The 22,271-nt window shown below is 34.6% G+C and overlaps 1 protein-coding gene across 1 annotated transcript; it reads right to left on the reverse strand.

The window, feature by feature from the left end:
* Positions 1–9,783: 9,783 nt before the first annotated feature.
* Positions 9,784–10,293, reverse strand: LOC145637153 (uncharacterized). Its single transcript, XM_081688648.1, has one exon. It carries the CDS (start codon positions 10,291–10,293, stop codon positions 9,784–9,786), a length of 510 nt encoding a protein of 169 aa, XP_081544774.1.
* Between the last annotated feature and the right edge of the window lie 11,978 nt (positions 10,294–22,271).

The following is a 22,271-nucleotide window of genomic DNA, read 5'->3' on the forward strand; positions in this document are numbered from 1 at the left end:
AGTATACTACAAGGAGGAGAGGAGATAGAAAGGGAAGATGAGGGTGTAGAGAAGGGGAGTCGGAAGATGAGGGTGTAGAGAAGGGGAGTCGGAAGGGAGGGGAGGAGGAGAGGAGAGAAGGGGATTCGTAGGAGAGGGAAAGAGATGAGAGGAAGAGAGGAGAGAAGAGAGGCGGATGAGAGAAAGAAAAATAAAGGTGAAATGAAAAGGGGTAGGGGGGAGGCTGCCCTTTTAATTAGGGTTTGGTTTTTGTTTTTTTTTTTTATTTTACTGAAATCCGTCGGAAAGGGATATAAATTCCATCGTAAATTTCCGACGGAATTAATTTCGGTTGGAAATTTCGTACAGAATTAAATCCGTAAAAAATGGTATATTTTCCGACGGATTAAAAAATCCGTCGAAAATTTCCTACAAAATTGGTCAGTCGCGCGCGACACCTGCTGCAGCAGAATGCTCAAAACCCTAATCATATCCCTTCCCTTTAAATAGGGGCTTAATACGAGTCTCAAACATACAGAAATTAACCTAAAACGCTGGCAAAAATCTTGTGAACGAACTTATGTGCAACCAAACCTTCTTGTCCTAAACACCCACCCCTCTTAATATTTGTTACTACGGTGGAGGTTCCCGAACAAGAAGGAGTCCATAAATGTTCTAAACAATGATCTAGCAAAGAGAAGTGGTAAATTCCCGAGCACTTAGATCAATCACCTTTTTTATTGTTTAAAATAACTTTAATTAATTAATTAGTGTTGTTTGATCACTTTAAATGAATTTCTAATTAATCAATTCCACATAGCATCTTGCGTTAAATAAGACTAGAATTGAATAATTAATTGTTGAGTGATCACTTAAGCCAAGGCGAATCTTCTTTATTTTGTTTTTCTCACGAACTTGAATTAAATAAAGAATAATGATTTTGCTATGTAATTCCTACGTGATCAATGTGTGTAAATAAAATCAACTAACTTAGTTTTAGGTATCACATTGCATATATTGTTTGGTAATGAAATTGTGAAAAAGGAAGAGCTAGTAGAGGCCGTAACTAGGGCTAGAATAGCGATTCCTCCCTAAAAGGAACGTTATTTTAGTACCCTCACTCCCGAACTCATTTCTGGTTTATGTAGACCAATTTGGGCATGGGTAAACTTACAATTCGTGCTAATTATCCCTTAAACTCCACTAAGGAGAAAGGCATGAACGAGGTTTATGAGTTTTCCTAAAACTCATTGGCAACTCCTACTTGTTTCTTACAAAAAAGCGTGATGAGAGTATCATTTCTAATTCAAGGTCTCCCAAACAGTCAAGAATTCAAATCCAATGCACCCTAACAAGTGTAAAGTCCTAGGATTTTAAAGGGACATGGGCATCTAAGGAAAAGGATCCTCTAAGATGGGAACACCCTCCTTACAGGAACTTACTGGATGAACTGAAACCAAACTTGACTGGAACTTTGACCTAGAGCTTTGACTTAGCTTCGTGGTGAGGGATGAAACCATTAAGCACGACCATTAAGCTTCGTCAGCCTCAACTTTGTATGAATATATATGAGCATATTTATAGTACACCCAAATTATTCTTTTCATAAAAGATAAGTTTTCTCAAAAGATATGTTTAAAAGATATTTACCAAAAATAAGTTTTCCAAAAATATATCTTTTTGTTAAGAATATATTCAGTCAATAATAATAAGATATATTTACTATATAAAATTAGATTTTATTTCAAAATAATATTTTCCAACTATACTAGCTTATCTTTTCCAAAAGTTATACTTACCATAAAATCAAATTTTATTTAAAACTTATTTTGCTGAAAATACTTTCCAGAAATAACTTATCTTTTTCCAAAAGAGATTTATTAGAAAATAAATATCTTTATTCTGTCAAACCAAATCCCTAAAAATATGTACGTATTAGGTAAATATATATATATATATATATATATATATATATATATATATATATATATATATATATATATTATTAAAATCGGTCTTTAATGACATGCATACTTAAGTTCCGATTAGGTTCTGGAACTTTGACAGTCTCTGAGTTCTTGGCAAGTCGGTAACTCTAATTTCATTGATTATCATGAGTTCATCTTGGTTTTATAGACTTGTTCCAGACTGACTTTTATGTTCAACATACTTACATGAATCCTAGAGCGATATACTTTGATTTCTCCGTCTTCATGTTGTTTCTTTGAAAATCTTGTTCTGGAATCTTGTAGTATTGATGTATTCTAGATCTCGGGGCAACATTCCACTTCAGGGACCGGAGGCCAAGTTCCCAACTGGAACTTACTGTCACTCTTTTCATTCCTTATTGGAACTTGCTGTCATCTTCGCAGTCCAAGCTTCACTCTTTAGTTTGTTGTCATGCTTCTATTAGAAAGCTCCTTATGTGTACCTGTTAAGGAACACTTCATGTACCTGTTAGGGAACATGCTCCGACTCTCGTGGGAAAGCTTGCCAAAGGTTCCTTCTGCATCTCATTGGAGAATATCTTCAGGTTCCTTCGTGGTTTGGTTCTCGTGGGAGAACCTGCTTTAGGTTCATTCATTCTCTCTTGTTCCTCTTAAAGTCTTCTATGTTCCAACCCATTGACTTTACCTAGCTAAGTCAGTTCATGTCTTCACATAAATACTTAAGAGAAACATTAGATTAAAGTTTGTTTGTCATAAACAAAATTCAAGTGAGAGAACTAATTAAACTTAAAGCTACGTAAATACTCCAACACATATACAGCTCATGTATGCATAGTGTACTTACCTCATGAAGCTAACATATGCAAACACCTATTTACATAGTTACCTTCATGGTTCTTTAGCCATCATCATACTAATAAACCATAACACTCATCATTGTTCTTGTTCCTCTATTTCTTATCCTATATTGCTCAAGTTCCTTGTACATATACCTGTCATTGCTTGGGTTCCTTGTATCTTGTTCCAATCATAACTTTTTTTTTTCTATGAACAACCTAACAAACACGTTAGATAGATAATCATCATTAGTTTACAATAATCAAAACCTAAATACTCAACAACATGTGTTTTTTTTAGCTTGCCACTTGCATTTTTGAATTAATTTCATTAACAATAGTGATAATAATTTGGAAAGTATAGTTAATTTTGTTGTATTGTATTGTTGTGGATGAATTTAAGTTGTGGAATTATTTGGAATGTTTGTATTGTATGTTGTGGGTGAATTTAACTTATATGGAAGCTAAGTATTCGGAGTACATGTGTTTGTTGGTTGAATTGTAACAGGTTGTAATTCATTTGACAATGGGTCGTTTGATAGGATATACTATCATTCTTGTATTCGAATCAAATATTTATATATTAAAAAAAAACTTACTTATTTATTAGTAACTGGCGTAATATAATGCTAGTTACTAATAGTATTTTTTTTTTAAAAAATAAAAAAATATATTCGTAACTGGCGTTAAGATTTGTCAGTTACTAATAATACCCTAATTGTAACCGACATAACTTAATGTCAGTTACAAATAGTATGCTTTCTTACTTGGAAAATAGACTTTTTGTAACTGGCGTTAGGTTAAGCCAGTTACGAATAGTACATTATTTGTAACTAACATTAGCCGGTTACGAATACTTTTCACTAATTGTAACGGTGGCATTCGCAACCAACAATGCCAGTTACAAAAAGTCAATTTCGCCAGTTACAAATAGCATTTTTTCTACTAGTGAATAAAAACACTTTGAAAAGTTACTATGTGTAATTGTCACATAGTATGTGATATTTTTCAGTTGGAGCATTTCTATATATATATGTTATAAAGTTCCTACTGTCTCCTCATTCAACCTAAAGAGAAGCTACTGTATGTAATTGTCACTTGTTATCTTCTTTTGCTGTTTGATTGACACCTTTGAAGCAACACATGAGTGCAATAGCAGAATCAAACACACCTCGCATTAACCAATTAGGTTAGTATTAGTTGCCTATCAAGAATGGAATGCCTCTAAGGCCCTGTTCTTTTGAGCTTCTGGCAGGACAGAGCAGAGCAGGGGTTAGCAGAGCAGATTAAATTTCAGCAATGCATAGCAGATTTCAGGATAGCAAAGCAGAGCCGAGCCGAGCAGATTTCAACATTATTATTATTATTATTATTATTATTATTATTATTATTATTATTATTATTATTATTATTATAATAATAATTATTATTATTATTAATACTATTATTATTAATATTGTTATTATTATTACTATTATTACTATTACTATTATTATTATTATTATTATTATTATTATTATTATTATTATTATTATTATTATTATTATTATTATTATTATTACTATTACTTATTACTATTACTACTACTACTACTATTATTATTATTACTATTATTATTATTATTGTTGTTGTTGTTGTTGTTGTTGTTGTTGTTGTTGTTGTTATAATAATAATAATAATAATAATAATAATAATAATAATAATAATAATAATTATTATTATTATTATTATTATTATTATTATTATTATTATTATTATTATTATTATTATTATTATTATTATTATTATTATTATTATTAAGTGTATATACGGGTTGTTGTTGTTGTTGTTGTTGTTGTTGTTGTTGTTGTTGTTATAATAATAATAATAATAATAATAATAATAATAATAATAATAATAATAATAATAATAATAATAATAATAATTATTATTATTATTATTATTATTATTATTATTATTATTATTATTATTATTATTATTATTATTATTATTATTATTATTATTATTATTATTAAGTGTATATACGATTTAGGTGAGTGAAAACATAAATATATGTGTACCATATTTAACATATGTTAATAGTAGAAAGATAAAAGACAATGGTTTACTTATATTTATATCACAAAAAATTTAAAATAAAATGATTTAATGAGTACTAATTATTTTACTTATAAATTTATCTTAATCATATTTTTTTAACCTAAAATTAAATACAAAGTACTACTTAAAAAATACCTCTTTTTTTTAAAAATCTTAAAATGTATGGAAAGATTTGAAAAATAATTCAATTCAATGAACTAACAATCAATACCCGCATAAAATGTTTCTACACATTGTGATTCTAATATCAAATGTTTATAAAAGAAATTGTTATTATTATTACTCCCTCCGTCCCCGAAAGAACGACCTATTTGGGTTGATTACGCGGGCATTAAGAAAGTTAAATAAAAATAATTAAAAATATATTGAAAAGATAAATTTACATGGGGTTTGTAAAAAAAATAGAGAGAGAAAAAAATAAAATTACATGGAAAATCAAATTTTTATATGGGAAAGCTTATTTTGCACAAATATTGTTGCAAATTGGTGGGTGTTTTAATACAAATGGGTCATTCTTTTTGGGACTAAAATTAGGCCAAATGGGTTGTTCTTTCGGGGACGGAGGTAGTATTATTATTTTTTTGAAAGAATTGTTATAATTATTAGAAAGTATTAATTAATAATATTATTAAATATTAATTCTTAATAGTTTGAATTATTAAATATTATTATTGATAAATATTATTATGATTAATAAATATTAATTATTATTAATATTAATGATTATTGTTAAAATTATTTTTAATATTAATAATTATTATAATTATTCAAAATAATAAATTATTATCATCAATACAATATTAATTATTATTATTGAATATTAATTATTATTGTTGTTATTATTAATTATTATTTGAAAATAGAGTAGAGCAGAGCAGAACAGAGCAGAGCACAGCAAATTTCTTTTGACCAGAGCAGATTTAATTTGTGCAGAGCAGAGAAGAGCAGGGCTCAGTAGAGCAGAGCAAAGCAGAGCAACTCTAAAGAACGGGGCCTAAGTGGGTCATATAGCTTCAGTGTTAAGATCCTTAGCAACCATATCTCGTTCCTTGTGGACCGAACTCTTACTTATCATTATGCTTGGTTTGTAGGGTGTTTGTTAATAAATGAGTTTGATTGAGTGTGGAATGTGCGACCGTTCTAACGCCCATCAGTATTTAATTATAGAGGGGGATTCAAACCCGACATAAATTCCCAACCTTCTTTGTGGACCCATTTTTGTTCGTTGGGGTAGAGCAATGGGAACATATACATCACAACCAAAGATTTTTAGATGTGAGATACTTGGTTCTCAACCACAACAAGTTGTAGTGGTGAGAATTTATGATAAGCTGTAGGTCTCAATCTAATTAGCGTTGCTGCATGTATTATAGCATGTCCCCAAGCAGATGATGACAATCTTGACCTACCTCATTTATAATGGTCTTGCAATCAATTGTAATCTCTTAATTAGTGATTCAGCTAGACCATTTTGTGTATGAACATAAGCTATTGGGTGTTCAACATCAATTCCAATTGACATACAATAATCATTAAATGTTTGGGATGTAAATTCCCTTGCATTGTCAAGTATTATTTTCTTTATTGTATGATCTGGGAATTGTTCTCTTAATTTGATGATTTGGGCAAGTAATTTTGCAAAAGCAACATTTCTACTTGAAAGCAGACTGACATGTGACCATCGTGTAAGCATCAATTAAAACCATAAAATATCGGAATGGTCCATATGCTGGATTAATTGGCCCACATATATCTCCCTGAATTCTTTCCAAGAATTTTGGAGATTCAGTGAACATGCAGAGCATGTTAATTCATCTGATCGGGGAATTTTGACATTTCTTATTGAATGTCCAACTGAATGTGACATTATTCTTTGCATCATCCCAGTTGTTGGATGTCTCAAACGATCATGCCATAAAATAATCAAATGTTTGTCATCTAACTTCTGGTTAGATACCATATTGATTTCTACGGGTCGTATGTTTATACGATATAACCCCGAAGAGTATGCTGGCAATTTCTCTTATATATGTTTCTTGCCATGTTTTTCTGCCGTGAGACATATATACTCCTTTTGATATGCTGTCATTATTTCTAGATGATAGCCGTTTTGGCGTACATCTTTAAAGCTTATGAGATCTTCGAGATTTACTCGAATATAAAGCATTATTGATTATTAATTTTGTCCCATTTGGAAGCATTATACAAGCCTTTCTAGATCCTTCAATTAATTTTGCTGACTCGAAAATAGTGTTTACATTTGCTTGAAACAACTTTAGTTGTGAAAAATATTTTATATCCTTTAAGATAGTATGTGTTGTTCCACTGTCCAAAAGGCATTGATATTCCAAACTAATAACTTCAGGCAGATCCATATCTTCATAAAATAAATTTAAGATTAGTTTAGAATAATATCATACAAACTTTTATTGATGATAGAGATTAAAAGTACATGACTAGAAATTTAAAATATAGGACATAAAGAAAATACATTAAAACATTACATATGTTACATTAGTAGATAGGAAACCTAAGCATTGTTGTTTTCTCTAAGAATGAAATCATTTCCAATTTCAGCATTATCCATGAAATAATCAGACACATAAAGGCTGGGACAAGGAGCATTTTCCTCGTTAATATAATTTGCTTTCGCATTTTTCTCTTTGCCTTTTACAGAAGCCTGGTAAAGGTCTACCAAATGTTTGGCCGTACGACAAGTACGCCCCCAATGTCCTGTCATGCCACATCTGTAACATGTGTCTTTTCCTTTCAAAGGTGTTTGTTTGTGGCTTCCAGATGACTATCCCTTCTGTATTTCAAAAATTTTGAAATTACTGTTTCTTTGAAAATTGTTTCTACCACGACCACGCCACGTCCGCGATAATTTCCACGACCTCTTCCACGGCCATTGTAATTTCCACGTCCACCTCTTTGTGTAGCATTTGCCTCGGTGGATCACTACTAAAATTCGGGAATATTGCGACTGTTTTATTGCGACCGTCGTAAAAACGGTCGCAATTTATATTAATTACGACCGTTTTATAGCCTGTCGTAATTTTCATTAATTGCGACCGTTTTTTTTATTATTGCGGCCGTTATAACGGTCGTTACAATTATATGAATTTATTATTTTTTTTTAAAATAATTACGACCGGTCTGACAGTCGTAGAACCGGTCGTAACAGTTTTAAAAACAAAATAAAACAAAATCGATTTTGCTTTTGTTAAACAAGGGGAAAGGGAAATAAGAACAGAGAAGAAGGGGGAAGAGGGTGAACCACGAACAACGAAAAGAAGCGGTCGCTGCTCCGCTGTTGTTCCCACCGGCAACCTCACTCCGGCCGTCGACGCTACACAGGTATGTCGTTTTAATTTTGTTTTTTTTTTTAATTTTATTTTGTGCGAAAACCCTAACTTAGGGTCGCAAATCAACACCATGCAGGCCCACCGTCGCCGGATTCCCCTCCTGCTCTTCCCTCCTTTGTATTCCGACGGCGGTACTGAGGTAAGTCGATGTTAAATTTTTTTTTTTGAATTTCAGTTTATTTGAGCGAAAACCCTAAAATTTGGGTAAAAAACTTCTCCTTCGCAGGCCTACCGTCGCCGGTGTCCTATTCTCTCTTAGCCTCCTCCGTTAGCTGTCCACCGTACTCCAGGTAATTCATGCAATTTGGTTACTTTTTTTTTTAATTTAGTTAATTTGGGTAAAAACCCTAAATTTGGTCACAAATCAACTCCTTCGCGGGCATCAAGTCGTCGGTTTCCTCTTTAATCCTAGCCTCCTCCGTTTTCCGTCCATTATACTCAGGTAAGTGGTTGAGTTTTTTTTTTTTTTTTTTTTGAAATTTAGTTAATTTCTGCCAAAACTCTGAATTTAGTGGATGGTTTTGTGCATTTTCACATGTAAAAATACATTGGCCATTTAAATTAGTTTTCAGCATTTAAATTAGTTTTCTCCATTTAAAATTGGTGGATGGTTATCTCCATTTTCACATGTAAAACTCTAAAGTACACGAGGCTTATAGTGATAAACAAGTTTATGTCATCTCAAGTGACTTCCCCTAACCACATCTCTATACTTAAAGCCATAAATACAATAAGACAAGATGAAGTAAGTTCAATTTATTTAATTGATTTTCTGAGGCGTGGGTCAAATAGAAAATAACATATGGTAATAGAAATTAAATGTATGATACATACAAGTCTTCATATATGTTTACCAGATATAAATATCGTGTCTTACTAATCACCTCATATTACTAAATGAAAAAAACAGCCTAATAAATTTGACAGACGAATTTCATTTGATTATCAAGCTGAAAATTGACAACAGGTGTATAATATAGTTTCTCCTTTTCAAAGACAACAAACAGCAAAATACAACTTGCAATAACGATAAATCTTATACAACAGGTGTATAATATACACATGCTTAGTAACTCTAGATCGACTTAAATTAAAAATTAAACCATTTATTCTATTGTATAAAATACACTCGTTGCGCAAAAGATGGTGAAATTTAACTCTTGAACTTTTGATTAAAGCTATGTTCTCAGTCTTGACCTTTTGGTTGATTTTTTTTTTTTTAATTTCGTTATTTAATTTGAAATAGCTAATTGTGAGTCGCAAATTAACCCCCTTTGCAGCTCCATCGTCGCCAGATTCCACTTCTGCCTGACCTTCCTCCTTTTTTTGTCTTTTTCCATCGCCCCCACTAGGTAAGTCGGCTGTAGTTGTTTATTTTTTTCATTTTAAAATTTTTTATAAATACCCTGCCTAAAAGTGTAACACCACCATATACCAGGAACACCTTCGTCGTCGCCTCTGCTTTTCTGGTCAACTCCTCCGCTGTGTGTTTTTCTTCCCTTATTTATCTACTTCTTTTACTTGTGCAATATGATTCATATTTATGTTAGTTGTTTATCGATAAGAATTTTTTGCATTTGCCTCATGATGAGTGGCCAAAGACCCAGTTGGTCTCAGGCTATGATTTTTCAACAGAAGTTCACTATTTTGTTCCGCAACAAGCAATACACTCATTAATTCATTGAACTTTTTAAAACCTCTTTCACGATATTGTTCTTGCAACAATATGTTGCTTGCATGAAAGGTAGTGAGTGTTTTTTCAATCATCTGTTCATCCGTGACTGGATGATCACAATATCTCAATATAGACACTATCTCATGTATGTTTGAATTATAATCAATTACAGATTTGAAATCCTGGAACCGTAAATTTTTCCAGTCAAATAATGCCTTAGGAAGGAGCACCCTTTTGTGGTGTCCAAATCTTTCATTAAGACAATCCCATAATTCTTTGGGATCTTCAACCATCATGTTCTTAGTTTTAAGACCTTCATGTAAATGATGCCTTAACAATACTAAGGCTTTTGCATTATCTTGTTCAGTAACAGGTTTTACAACAGTCATTGCAGAAGTGGTAGTATCAGTTGTTTGACCAGGGAGACTTTTATTTTCTTTAACAGTGTGCTCCAAGCCTTGAGCTTTCAAATTCATCATTGCATCAACTTTCCATTCCAGAAATTTCTTTCCTGATAAATCTAAGATGCTGAACTGTCTTTTCATAAGGTCTCCCATTTTAGCTACAACAAATTACGTGATAACTAGTTTATAATAATAAATTATATGTACCACTCACATGTTTAGTTCTCCCATATTTATAATTAGGTTAATAAAACACGTGATAATTAAATTTAACAATAATAAACCATAAATAATATAATCTTTTCTCCCCCTTGGTTTATTATTGTGAGTAATTATATGATTAGGAAAAAATTAATCATGTTATTTGAAAAAAAAACAGCAAAACGACAACAATAACAATAGTAACAATGATTATAATGATAACGGTAATATTATACAATGATGATTAATAACAACAAACCAACATAATAAAACAAAAACAAGCTTTTAATATAATAAAACGACAAAATAAGTGAGTTTTACTTGTACATAATGACAAAAATTAATATTGCTACTAATAAAACTACAAGCGCCGTAATTAGAAGGAAATATTGTTTTATCTTCCTCAAAAGTGAAGTTCTGGGTGTTTTTGGTGTTTTGGTTGTCGTCGTCGGGGAACATAGCAGAGAAGAAGGGGGTGATAAAATTTTAAGGTGATTTTTGGATAAAAAGTGGGAAGGGATAAGGGATTTGTGGTGAAATCGGGGGAAAAATCCGCCTTTTATAGAGGTAGGTTTATCCGTTACTGATCTATACAACTGTAAAAATATCACATAATAGTCTAATGTACTAGCATAAAATTATGGTCCGTCCATGTATATATATATTTATAATTGTAAAAGGTTATCACACTAGGAATGCAAGCCATAGTGGTCCGAGAGCCCTAATATATCTATAAAAGATCATGGGTTCGAAAACGAAAAGAAACACAAAAAGTATGTAAAAGTAAGAAAAATAATAAGTATAAAAGGCTGCATCTTTTTGTTAATCTAGTTAATAGTATGCATGCAAAGTTACTACTAAGCAATTATAATAACTAAGATAAAAATTTACGTAAAAAATGAGCATGTAATATCAACATGAATCAAACAAAGAAACATCAACATGAATAAAATAAGAAACATCAACGTGACTAAAACAAAAGATGATAGTAATGAATTCACAAGTAAGAGAATTTTCACCGTTGTTTTTGAGGTATATATAATACAGTGAATGTTTGAGTTTCTGGTATAGAGGATCCCAAATATGGGCAACTATAGAGCATACTCCTCAAAACATTTAGAAGTAGATAATATTATTTGTTATAAATTTTTAGAAGTAGGTATAAATATACCTAACTAGAAACTCGTGCTGATAAAGTGTTAAATATTTACCGATAGGAAGTCTTATAATCAGTGAAAAGAAAAGCAAAGAAGGAGTAAAATGGGATGAGTAAAAATTATAGTAGTAGTATTGCATCGTCAATATGGCTTATATAGCCAAGAGTCCTACATATGTTGCCATACAAGTTCACAAGTCTTTGGACTTATGTGAACATTGTAAAATCAAATCAAATAATAGGCATTCACATTATTATTATTATTATTATTATTATTATTATTATTATTATTATTATTATTATTATTATTATTATTATTATTATTATTATTATTATTATTATTATTATTATTATTATTATTATTATTATTATTATTATTATTATTATTATTATTATTATTATAAAAAACAAAAGTCATACAACCTACAATAAATTAGTGGGAAGCCGAGAAACAATCTGGGCCCCCACTCCTCTAGCTATTGCAAATCCTACCCTAGTGAAGATATGAGTTGCAGCACGAGCTCCAATGTCTTGCGCCGTCGAGAACCTCTGAATCTGCTTCAGCAACGCAACAGCCTCTTTCTCCAATTCCCCGAGCGAAGAAAAGGAGAAGGGAATGAAACCATATCCAATCGCTTGACATCGAGCTTCATACTTAACCCGTTTCCGATGAGCTGCATCAGCAACAACCCGCCCAGGAAAGAAGTCAGATAGCCCTGACTGAGTCAAAGGAGAAGACCCTGTCAAATCAACACAGACATCACGACCACGATCCCATGAATAAAGTAACACATCCGCGGGTCTGAGGGCCTCGTCGTTCCCTCCGGCCAACCCAATGTCAACCTCTTTTCTCGCTGAAATCCCAGAACGATAGCAAACATCAAAAAGGGTATCCCGAACAATATTATGCCGATGTTTAATACCCACAATACCAGCACAAGACACCGCATGATCACCAAAAATATCTCCAGCAAAAACCCTCGAACAAGCAGAGCACAACGTCGAGATAGAGAACAATGGAACACCCAACCGATAGGACAACACACAGCGATAAGTCTTGGCATTCATCGTCTGACCCAACCCTGAAATAGGAACCGCCCGAAGCCAAGCAGAGGTGTGATCACCCTGCTGAGATTTCCATAATGCTGTTTGTCGAGGAGTTAAAGAATAAGCAGATTCTGCAGAAGCGGTAACCTTTGTGAAATATATATCTGCCAATTTCTTCATGAGTTTAGGGGCAGCGACCTCACTAGGGTTACTCAAAATGTCAGACTCCACTGTTCCATTAAACAGACTCACCGCATCCTCAAAGGCTCGTCCAAGACCAACAATGCCAGCATGCCGAAGAAGTTGTGTCTGCAACCCAGCTGACTGTAACCGAGAAGCAAGAAAAGCATAGTGACGAACATCACCTGCAGAATAAACACTAAGCCCTCCAAACGCAAATGGTAAGGTGGCGAGTCGCCACTGCCAATCACCAAACCCAGACCCCGAAGCAGTAACAATACGCTCCAAGGAAGATCGAAGAGCAGTATCAAAAGTGCGCTGAGCCACCTCAAAAGTACTAGGAGGACAAGTACGTAACGCAAAGTAGAGTTTTGAAACTCCAGTACATGCCCTAAGTAACAACAGCTCACACTGAGGATCATCGAGCATAGCGACCTTATCCATCAGGGCAATGGTCTTGGTCACCCTCTGCATCACAAGCTCACCACCAAAACCAGAATCGGAACTAGCGGGACCTCCAAGCAACCTTACACCACGCAAAGGTCGAGCAATATTAGGTGGGAAGACACCCACCAGTCTGCTTCGAGGGTCTTCTGTAGGCCAGTAAACTTCAGTTTTTTCCACATTAAGACATAACCCAGAACGAGGTCCTTCCTCCATAATCAACTGCAGAACTTGCCCCACCACCAAAGTGTCACCAATAATCGTGCCATCATCCAAATACCAAGCCTGAAGACATACATTAAAAGTCTCTCTGACTTTACACACCAGGGGTTGTAAAACCAAAGAAAAAAGCAAAGGACCAAGGGGATCACCCTGTTGCACCCCTTGAGATGACCATAAGGTATGGTCCCCATAGTACAACCTGGCTGGATTAGAATAGCAAAATTCTACCCATCGCGAAATGCCCGGACATCGACGACGTACCTCACGTAACATGACCGAACGATCAACCAGATTGAAAGCATTTTGAAAATCCACCAACAACATAGATAGACCAACATCAGAACCACGGTCCTCAATCAACCGATTCACCGCATGAAGAATTGCCTCACCACCTGAAGAAACCCCAACACCAAATTGAAGGCCATCAAAGTAACTCCCTAAAGACTGACCAACCATAACAGCACCCACCTTCGAAACGAGACGCCGCCAAACCGTACCCACAGCAATAGGACGGATACCACCACCGGGCTTGACAAGTGGCGTAAGAGGGGCACTAGCAATGTACTCTCCTAATTCCATAGGACATCTCCCAGCTAGAAAGAGATTAACCACCCCAGTAATAGAGTCAACCAACTCATCTGAGACTGCCACAGCTGCACCACTCAAGCAATCCATAAGATGTTGAGCACGCAAACCATCTCTACCACATGATGTGCCACGAGGGAAACTCCTTATTCGATCCAAAACAACAGCAGAAGTTGTAACGAGATGAAGCTGATCAATAGGTATATCGGGCAAGGATGGAGCTGGAGATGAAGGGTGCTTTGACTGTAAATCTGCAAGAGTGGCGTCATTATAAGGTGCAACGCCTGAAGAAGAAAGAACCCGAACTGCAGCAGTGTAATGGCCATCGCAAATCTTCCTACGACACTGCTTAATATTACGCTCTTCCAAGTCAATGTCCTCATCATCAACCGACGACAAAGTAGGAGAATCCTCTGCCAAAATTTCCCTCACAAGCTGCAAATTACCACCCGCTACACTCCAAGAACAAATAGCACGGGAAATACTCTCTTCTTGATGCCGACGTCTAACCGAAGACCGAGACTCACGACTACTCCGCGGGCGAAAGATTTTAAGGATGCAAAGAGGTAACACCAACAAAGAGACCCAATTAGAAATGTCATCAGGCTTAGAGATCACCTTATCAAGAGCACCTTTCAGAACCCGAGAAAACCCCAAACGACACTTGGGAGGGATAGACTTAACAGTGCGAAACCCCTTAGAGAATAAACAATCAAGGAGAGCCACATCAAAACCACCGCTTTGATCTCGCACCAATCCATCCCTACGATCAACTCGAGCAGGAGAAGAAGAAGATTGTGGCTTGGTGAAATTATGAAGCACAAAACGAACAACACCATCACCTACATCAGGGGGTGACACATCCTCATCCCCATCATGACGACACTTAATACGTACCGTGTGCGTTTTATAGCAAACTCCACATAACCAAATCCCCATACGCCTAAAAGTAACTTCTGCCTCATTATAAACAGCCAAATTAGAAGTAAGAGAATGTCGGGTGATATTTCGCTCACCGATACAACAATGGCGATCACTTAGATGTTTGATTAGAGAACGTCGAGTAAGGCCATTTCCACTCCCATCTTGACAACCACTAAGTCCCACAAAGGGACAATGAAACTTCACAACGGCAGCCGACATAACTGACTTGAACCACCCAAAACAACACCCACAACAACACCCAAAACAACACCCAAAATTGCACCTAAAACAGCACCCAAAACCGCACCCAAGAGCTGCCAAAACTGCCGCAAAACAACACCCAAAACTGCACCCAAGGGCTGCCAAAACTGCCCAGAAACTGCACCAGAAACCAGTCTGAAAATCGCCTGAAACCAGCCTACAAACTGCCAGAAACCAGCCCTGAAAACGCTTGAAAACTGCCCTTTGCACGCATGAATTACACCGAAAATTAAACCGATTGCTGGCAACCAGAATACCCCATGAACACGACTGAAAATTGCTTGAATCGAGCCCTGAAACGCTGCTTGGAATAAACGCGACTGAAAACCGCAAGCAAAAAGGGTTGATTCCACTCTACGCCGATACTAATAACCACCGGAATAGCTGACACAAAACCAGATTATTATTATTATTATTATTATTATTATTATTATTATTATTATTATTATTATTATTATTATTATTATTATTATTATTATTATTATTATTATTATTATTATTATTATTATTATTATTATTATTATTATTATTATTATTATTATTATTATTATTATTATTATTACCATTGTGGTCAACCATTGTGTTTACTCTAAGCCTCAACGGTCATCGCCCTTCCTCATTAACACTGGTTTTGCTTATTCTTAGGTGAATTGCCAACTCCTTTGTATTCGGCCTTCCCAATTGGCGTCCTCGGCGCAGTGATAGGCAGTCGTCGAGCCTACAAAAGATAAAAACCTAACTTGGTCTCTCTAATGGGTAGAAAAGGCAAGTAAGGGTCGATCCCACAAGGACTAAGGGGAGCACTAACAAGTATCGATTTGTGATAAGCTAAGTCAAGTCTTTTTGGGTTTTGAGTTATAAAGAAAAACTACAAACAATAATAAAAAGGATCTTGGGAAGGTATCCACCAATTAAGTCATTCACAAACTACAATTTAACATACAAAACATAGCAATTTGGGGATAGATTAGGGGAGGTCATCTAAGGCACCCAACTACTCTCTCAAGCTAGAGGGATTAGTTGAGTCATGAATACAACCTACTCTCGTGGTTACAAAGCATAAAACAAGTGTTAAAGCATAATCATGATGACATAAACATTCCCTTGACTGGAAATTCCTATTCTCATGGCATTTCAAGTCAATTAAGCATAAGGGAGCTAACTCAATTTCATCTCTCGATCCTTCGTTGATAAAGCTTAGATAAATAGTTCTAGCAATGGCCATTTACAAGAACTAACAATGAAACCACTTAAGCTCAACTAATTAACATCCCACATTAGCTAAATCAATACATGCAAACAAGTATTTGTGAATTCATCAATGGTTTCAACCATCCCAAGTAAAAGAGCTACTCACAAATCATTATAAATTGCAAAACTAAAGTAGTTAACAACTAAAAACATGAAATCAAACACTAATTTAACATAAACAAGTAATAAAACTAGAAAAGATACAAAAATAAGCAATTAAAGCAATAAAATAAGAGAGAGAGTAAGAAATTCTCATTGATATTGCAAGAAATAATCAAATCTTCAAGTCTCCTTCCTTTAATTCTTCATATTCCAAGCTTTCAACTAGTTTTCACACTTTCTCTCTCTAGAAAATGAGAGTTTCTCTCTCTAAAAATCCTAACCTAAGCTAAAACTATCGTAAGAAGCTCTTTCTTTACAAATGAAGCCAAAGGGGTATTATATAACCCCCAAGTAAAAGGACGGAGAACACGAGGAAACGACCCGTCTACAGGTCGGCACGGACATGCCAAAGGTTGCACGGACGTCCAAACCTGTTAAAATATGACCAGTAGCTACTGCCTGACCTTGCACGGACGTGCTTCATTTGGCACGGACGTGCAGTGACTTGCACGGACGTGCCACTTATTGGCACGGACGTGCAGCTCTTTTCTAGCAAAACAGCTTATTTTCGGAAGGTCATAACTTCTTTGTTACTCATCGGAATAAGGCATGTGACCAGTCTTTGGAAAGCCCTTGAGATGAAATTTAATATCCAATTTGAATCACTTCAAAATGTTGAGTGGAACAAAAGTTATGGTCATTTGAAGTTGACCTTAGTGCAAAAATCCTTCCAAAACTTTCCAAAATCTTTTCATTTCTCTTTAAGGTACTCATCCTTCTTCCTTAATTGTTCTATCAACCAAGCTTTCCCTTCTCCTTGTTCACTCATGCTTGATCACGTCCATATATAGTGCTAAAAATAGCTACATTACATCAAAACACAAACAACCCGTGAAGCATGGATGGTACAAAATTTGTATAAAAATAGGATAAATAATGAACTTTGATGTCGAATAATCACAAAAACAAGGTTCAAAAGTACCCTAAAATCGTACCAAATAACAAGTTATCACGCAGCTACCTCGAATCTCCAATGATGTTTAGCTTGAAATCTGACAACATCCAAACTGTTGGTGCCCAAAATCTCCGACAACACCTTTAATTTTCTTGCTCGCTATAACCCTCGGTGTTACTCTCAAAAGGTAGTGTTTAATTATTATATTTCCTGAATTAAGGGCCTCTTCACTTCAGCTTAATTTCAGTTCAATTTAGTTTAGTTCAGCTCCCAATTTTCTTCTCTCATAAAATGTTCATTTCAACTATATTCAGTTTAGTTTAGTTCAGTAAATGTGAACATGTCCTAAGAATGAATTCTGATTAGGCTAGTATTTTGGATGTTTATCTTTAACATTAGGGTGTTTATTTTAAAAATTGAGAACAAATTATGACCTGCAAATTGGGGGTTTTTTATTTTAGATTTTTTTTTCTTGCTTTAATTCCATTAGTTCTTGCTTTAGATCATTAGTTAAAATGCAGTTTCTAGGTTTTCGTTTTAGTTAATTTAACAAAGCTGTAATTTATGTAAGAAATATACTGACATATAATAAGCTACGTAATACGGAGTATTGAACAATTATTTCTGCTTAGGCTAAGTTATATGAAGGTATGATTTATGTCCTTTGTTTATATTCTTCAACAATGTATTTACCATTTTCCGTGATCAGAATGCCATATTTCAAACATACTAAATTAAAATATCTTCTACTTCTTGAGACTGCGCTGCTTGCACCGAGTTTCATGGTGTTTGTTTCGGATTAAGGTTTAGTTTAAAAAGTAAGTGTGTAAACTACTTTATATATAAAAGGCCCATGATCTGCATTAATCCTTAAAATTGCCTTATAATAATGTGAAAGTACAACTCATAGAACATGTGTTATTTCGGATGATATACTACAAGAGGGGGGTTGAATTGTATTATGTTCTTAGCGCCTAATTTTCGCGGAAAATAAAAGTGATTTCTGTTAGAAACTTAGACAATGCAAAGCGGATTTTACAAGGAAACCATCTAGTATAGGGCCTAACTTGAAGTAAAACCTCGACCCTCCAAGGGATTTTAGGCCAAACCAATCCACTATAATAGGCCAAACACTCCTAGTTACAACCTATTACAATCAGACCCTTCTCACAAGTTCCTACCCGGAAACTTGCTACTCGATAGGACCCTATCCTACCCAACCTAAGTCGCGGACTAAGATTCTACTCAATACTCCCAGAGTACTATTCACTCGGCTTCACCCTAGAAGCTCACACTTTTCACTCATACAATTATGAAAATGAGACTTCTCACGAACTCTCACACCCCAATACATAAAACACTCAAAACCCTTTTTCCCAATTACAAGATGTCAAAGAATACCTCTAAATACATATCAATGAATTAAGAGATAAGACTAATAAGCTGGACACACAAGATCTGTCACTACTAGAAAATAGGCTATTTCTGACCGAAAATTTCCGTCGGAATCACTCGAAAATCCGTTGGAAAACCCGTTTCCGACGGAATTCCGTCGTAAGCGGTTGTCGGAAACCCTCTGGTAGGAAAAACGACCTTTTCCGACAGAAATTCCGTCGAAAACACCTTTCCGACGGAATTCAGTCCTCGGAATATATTTTCAAGTTCCGGAAAAGTCCGTCGTAAATTCTGACGGATTGTAAATCTGTCGGAAATTTACGAAGGAAATTCCGTCGGAAAAACCCAAAAATTATTTAAAAACCCGAAAAAAAAACCGTAAAAAAAACCCTAGCCACCACCAGATCCCACCAATTCCAGCCCAAACCCTAACATAGTCACACAAACAAAAAACTTACCACCGCCACCACCACGTACACACCCACCATGGCTTCATCCTCGCCGAAATACCCAAAAATTATTAAAAAAAAAACACATACATACCTTAAAACTTAAATTTGCTTCGAAATTAAGCTCAGACTTGGTTTAATAAGACAAAATTCGACCACGAAAACACTAGATCTAGTATTTTCATGGTCGAATTTGACCTTAAAAACCAATAATTTGTTTTTAACCCATCACCATAAATTATTATGATTCTAGTATACTACAAGGAGGAGAGGAGATAGAAAGGGAAGATGAGGGTGTAGAGAAGGGGAGTCGGAAGGGAGGGGAGGAGGAGAGGAGAGAAGGGGATTCGTAGGAGAGGGAAAGAGATGAGAGGAAGAGAGGAGAGAAGAGAGGCGGATGAGAGAAAGAAAAATAAAGGTGAAATGAAAAGGGGTAGGGGGGAGGCTGCCCTTTTAATTAGGGTTTGGTTTTTGTTTTTTTTTTTATTTTACTGAAATCCGTCGGAAAGGGATATAAATTCCATCGTAAATTTCCGACGGAATTAATTTCGGTTGGAAATTTCGTACAGAATTAAATCCGTAAAAAATGGTATATTTTCCGACGGATTAAAAAATCCGTCGAAAATTTCCTACAAAATTGGTCAGTCGCGCGCGACACCTGCTGCAGCAGAATGCTCAAAACCCTAATCATATCCCTTCCCTTTAAATAGGGGCTTAATACGAGTCTCAAACATACAAAAATTAACCTAAAACGCTGGCAAAAATCTTGTGAACGAACTTATGTGCAACCAAACCTTCTTGTCCTAAACACCCACCCCTCTTAATATTTGTTACTACGGTGGAGGTTCCCGAACAAGGAGTCCATAAATGTTCTAAACAATGATCTAGCAAAGAGAAGTGGTAAATTCCCGAGCACTTAGATCAATCACCTTTTTTATTGTTTAAAATAACTTTAATTAATTAATTAGTGTTGTTTGATCACTTTAAATGAATTTCTAATTAATCAATTCCACATAGCATCTTGCGTTAAATAAGACTAGAATTGAATAATTAATTGTTGAGTGATCACTTAAGCCAAGGCGAATCTTCTTTATTTTGTTTTTCTCACGAACTTGAATTAAATAAAGAATAATGATTTTGCTATGTAATTCCTACGTGATCAATGTGTGTAAATAAAATCAACTAACTTAGTTTTAGGTATCACATTGCATATATTGTTTGGTAATGAAATTGTGAAAAAGGAAGAGCTAGTAGAGGCCGTAACTAGGGCTAGAATAGCGATTCCTCCCTAAAAGGAACGTTATTTTAGTACCCTCACTCCCGAACTCATTTCTGGTTTATGTAGACCAATTTGGGCATGGGTAAACTTACAATTCGTGCTAATTATCCCTTAAACTCCACTAAGGAGAAAGGCATGAACGAGGTTTATGAGTTTTCCTAAAACTCATTGGCAACTCCTACTTGTTTCTTACAAAAAAGCGTGATGAGAGTATCATTTCTAATTCAAGGTCTCCCAAACAGTCAAGAATTCAAATCCAATGCACCCTAACAAGTGTAAAGTCCTAGGATTTTAAAGGGCCATGGGCATCTAAGGAAAAGGATCCTCTAAGATGGGAACACCCTCCTTACAGGAACTTACTGGATGAACTGAAACCAAACTTGACTGGAACTTTGACCTAGAGCTTTGACTTAGCTTCGTGGTGAGGGATGAAACCATTAAGCACGACCATTAAGCTTCGTCAGCCTCAACTTTGTATGAATATATATGAGCATATTTATAGTACACCCAAATTATTCTTTTCATAAAAGATAAGTTTTCTCAAAAGATATGTTTAAAAGATATTTACCAAAAATAAGTTTTCCAAAAATATATCTTTTTGTTAAGAATATATTCAGTCAATAATAATAAGATATATTTACTATATAAAATTAGATTTTATTTCAAAATAATATTTTCCAACTATACTAGCTTATCTTTTCCAAAAGTTATACTTACCATAAAATCAAATTTTATTTAAAACTTATTTTGCTGAAAATACTTTCCAGAAATAACTTATCTTTTTCCAAAAGAGATTTATTAGAAAATAAATATCTTTATTCTGTCAAACCAAATCCCTAAAAATATGTACGTATTAGGTAAATATATATATATATATATATATATATATATATATATATATATATATATATATATATATATATATATATATATATATATATATATATATATATATATATATATATATTATTAAAACCGGTCTTTAATGACATGCATACTTAAGTTCCGATTAGGTTCTGGAACTTTGACAGTCTCTGAGTTCTTGGCAAGTCGGTAACTCTAATTTCATTGATTATCATGAGTTCATCTTGGTTTTATAGACTTGTTCCAGACTGACTTTTATGTTCAACATACTTACATGAATCCTAGAGCGATATACTTTGATTTCTCCGTCTTCATGTTGTTTCTTTGAAAATCTTGTTCTGGAATCTTGTAGTATTGATGTATTCTAGATCTCGGGGCAACATTCCACTTCAGGGACCGGAGGCCAAGTTCCCAACTGGAACTTACTGTCACTCTTTTCATTCCTTATTGGAACTTGCTGTCATCTTCGCAGTCCAAGCTTCACTCTTTAGTTTGTTGTCATGCTTCTATTAGAAAGCTCCTTATGTGTACCTGTTAAGGAACACTTCATGTACCTGTTAGGGAACATGCTCCGACTCTCGTGGGAAAGCTTGCCAAAGGTTCCTTCTGCATCTCATTGGAGAATATCTTCAGGTTCCTTCGTGGTTT

This window comes from Chenopodium album, chromosome 6, assembly GCF_948465745.1.
Source record: "Chenopodium album chromosome 6, dcCheAlbu1.1, whole genome shotgun sequence".
Lineage (NCBI taxonomy): Eukaryota > Viridiplantae > Streptophyta > Magnoliopsida > Caryophyllales > Amaranthaceae > Chenopodium > Chenopodium album.

Excerpts from the sequence above, each read along its gene's own strand:
- LOC145637153 (XM_081688648.1), bottom strand. The coding sequence starts at position 10,293 with ATGACTGTTGTAAAACCTGTTACTGAACAAGATAATGCAAAAGCCTTA.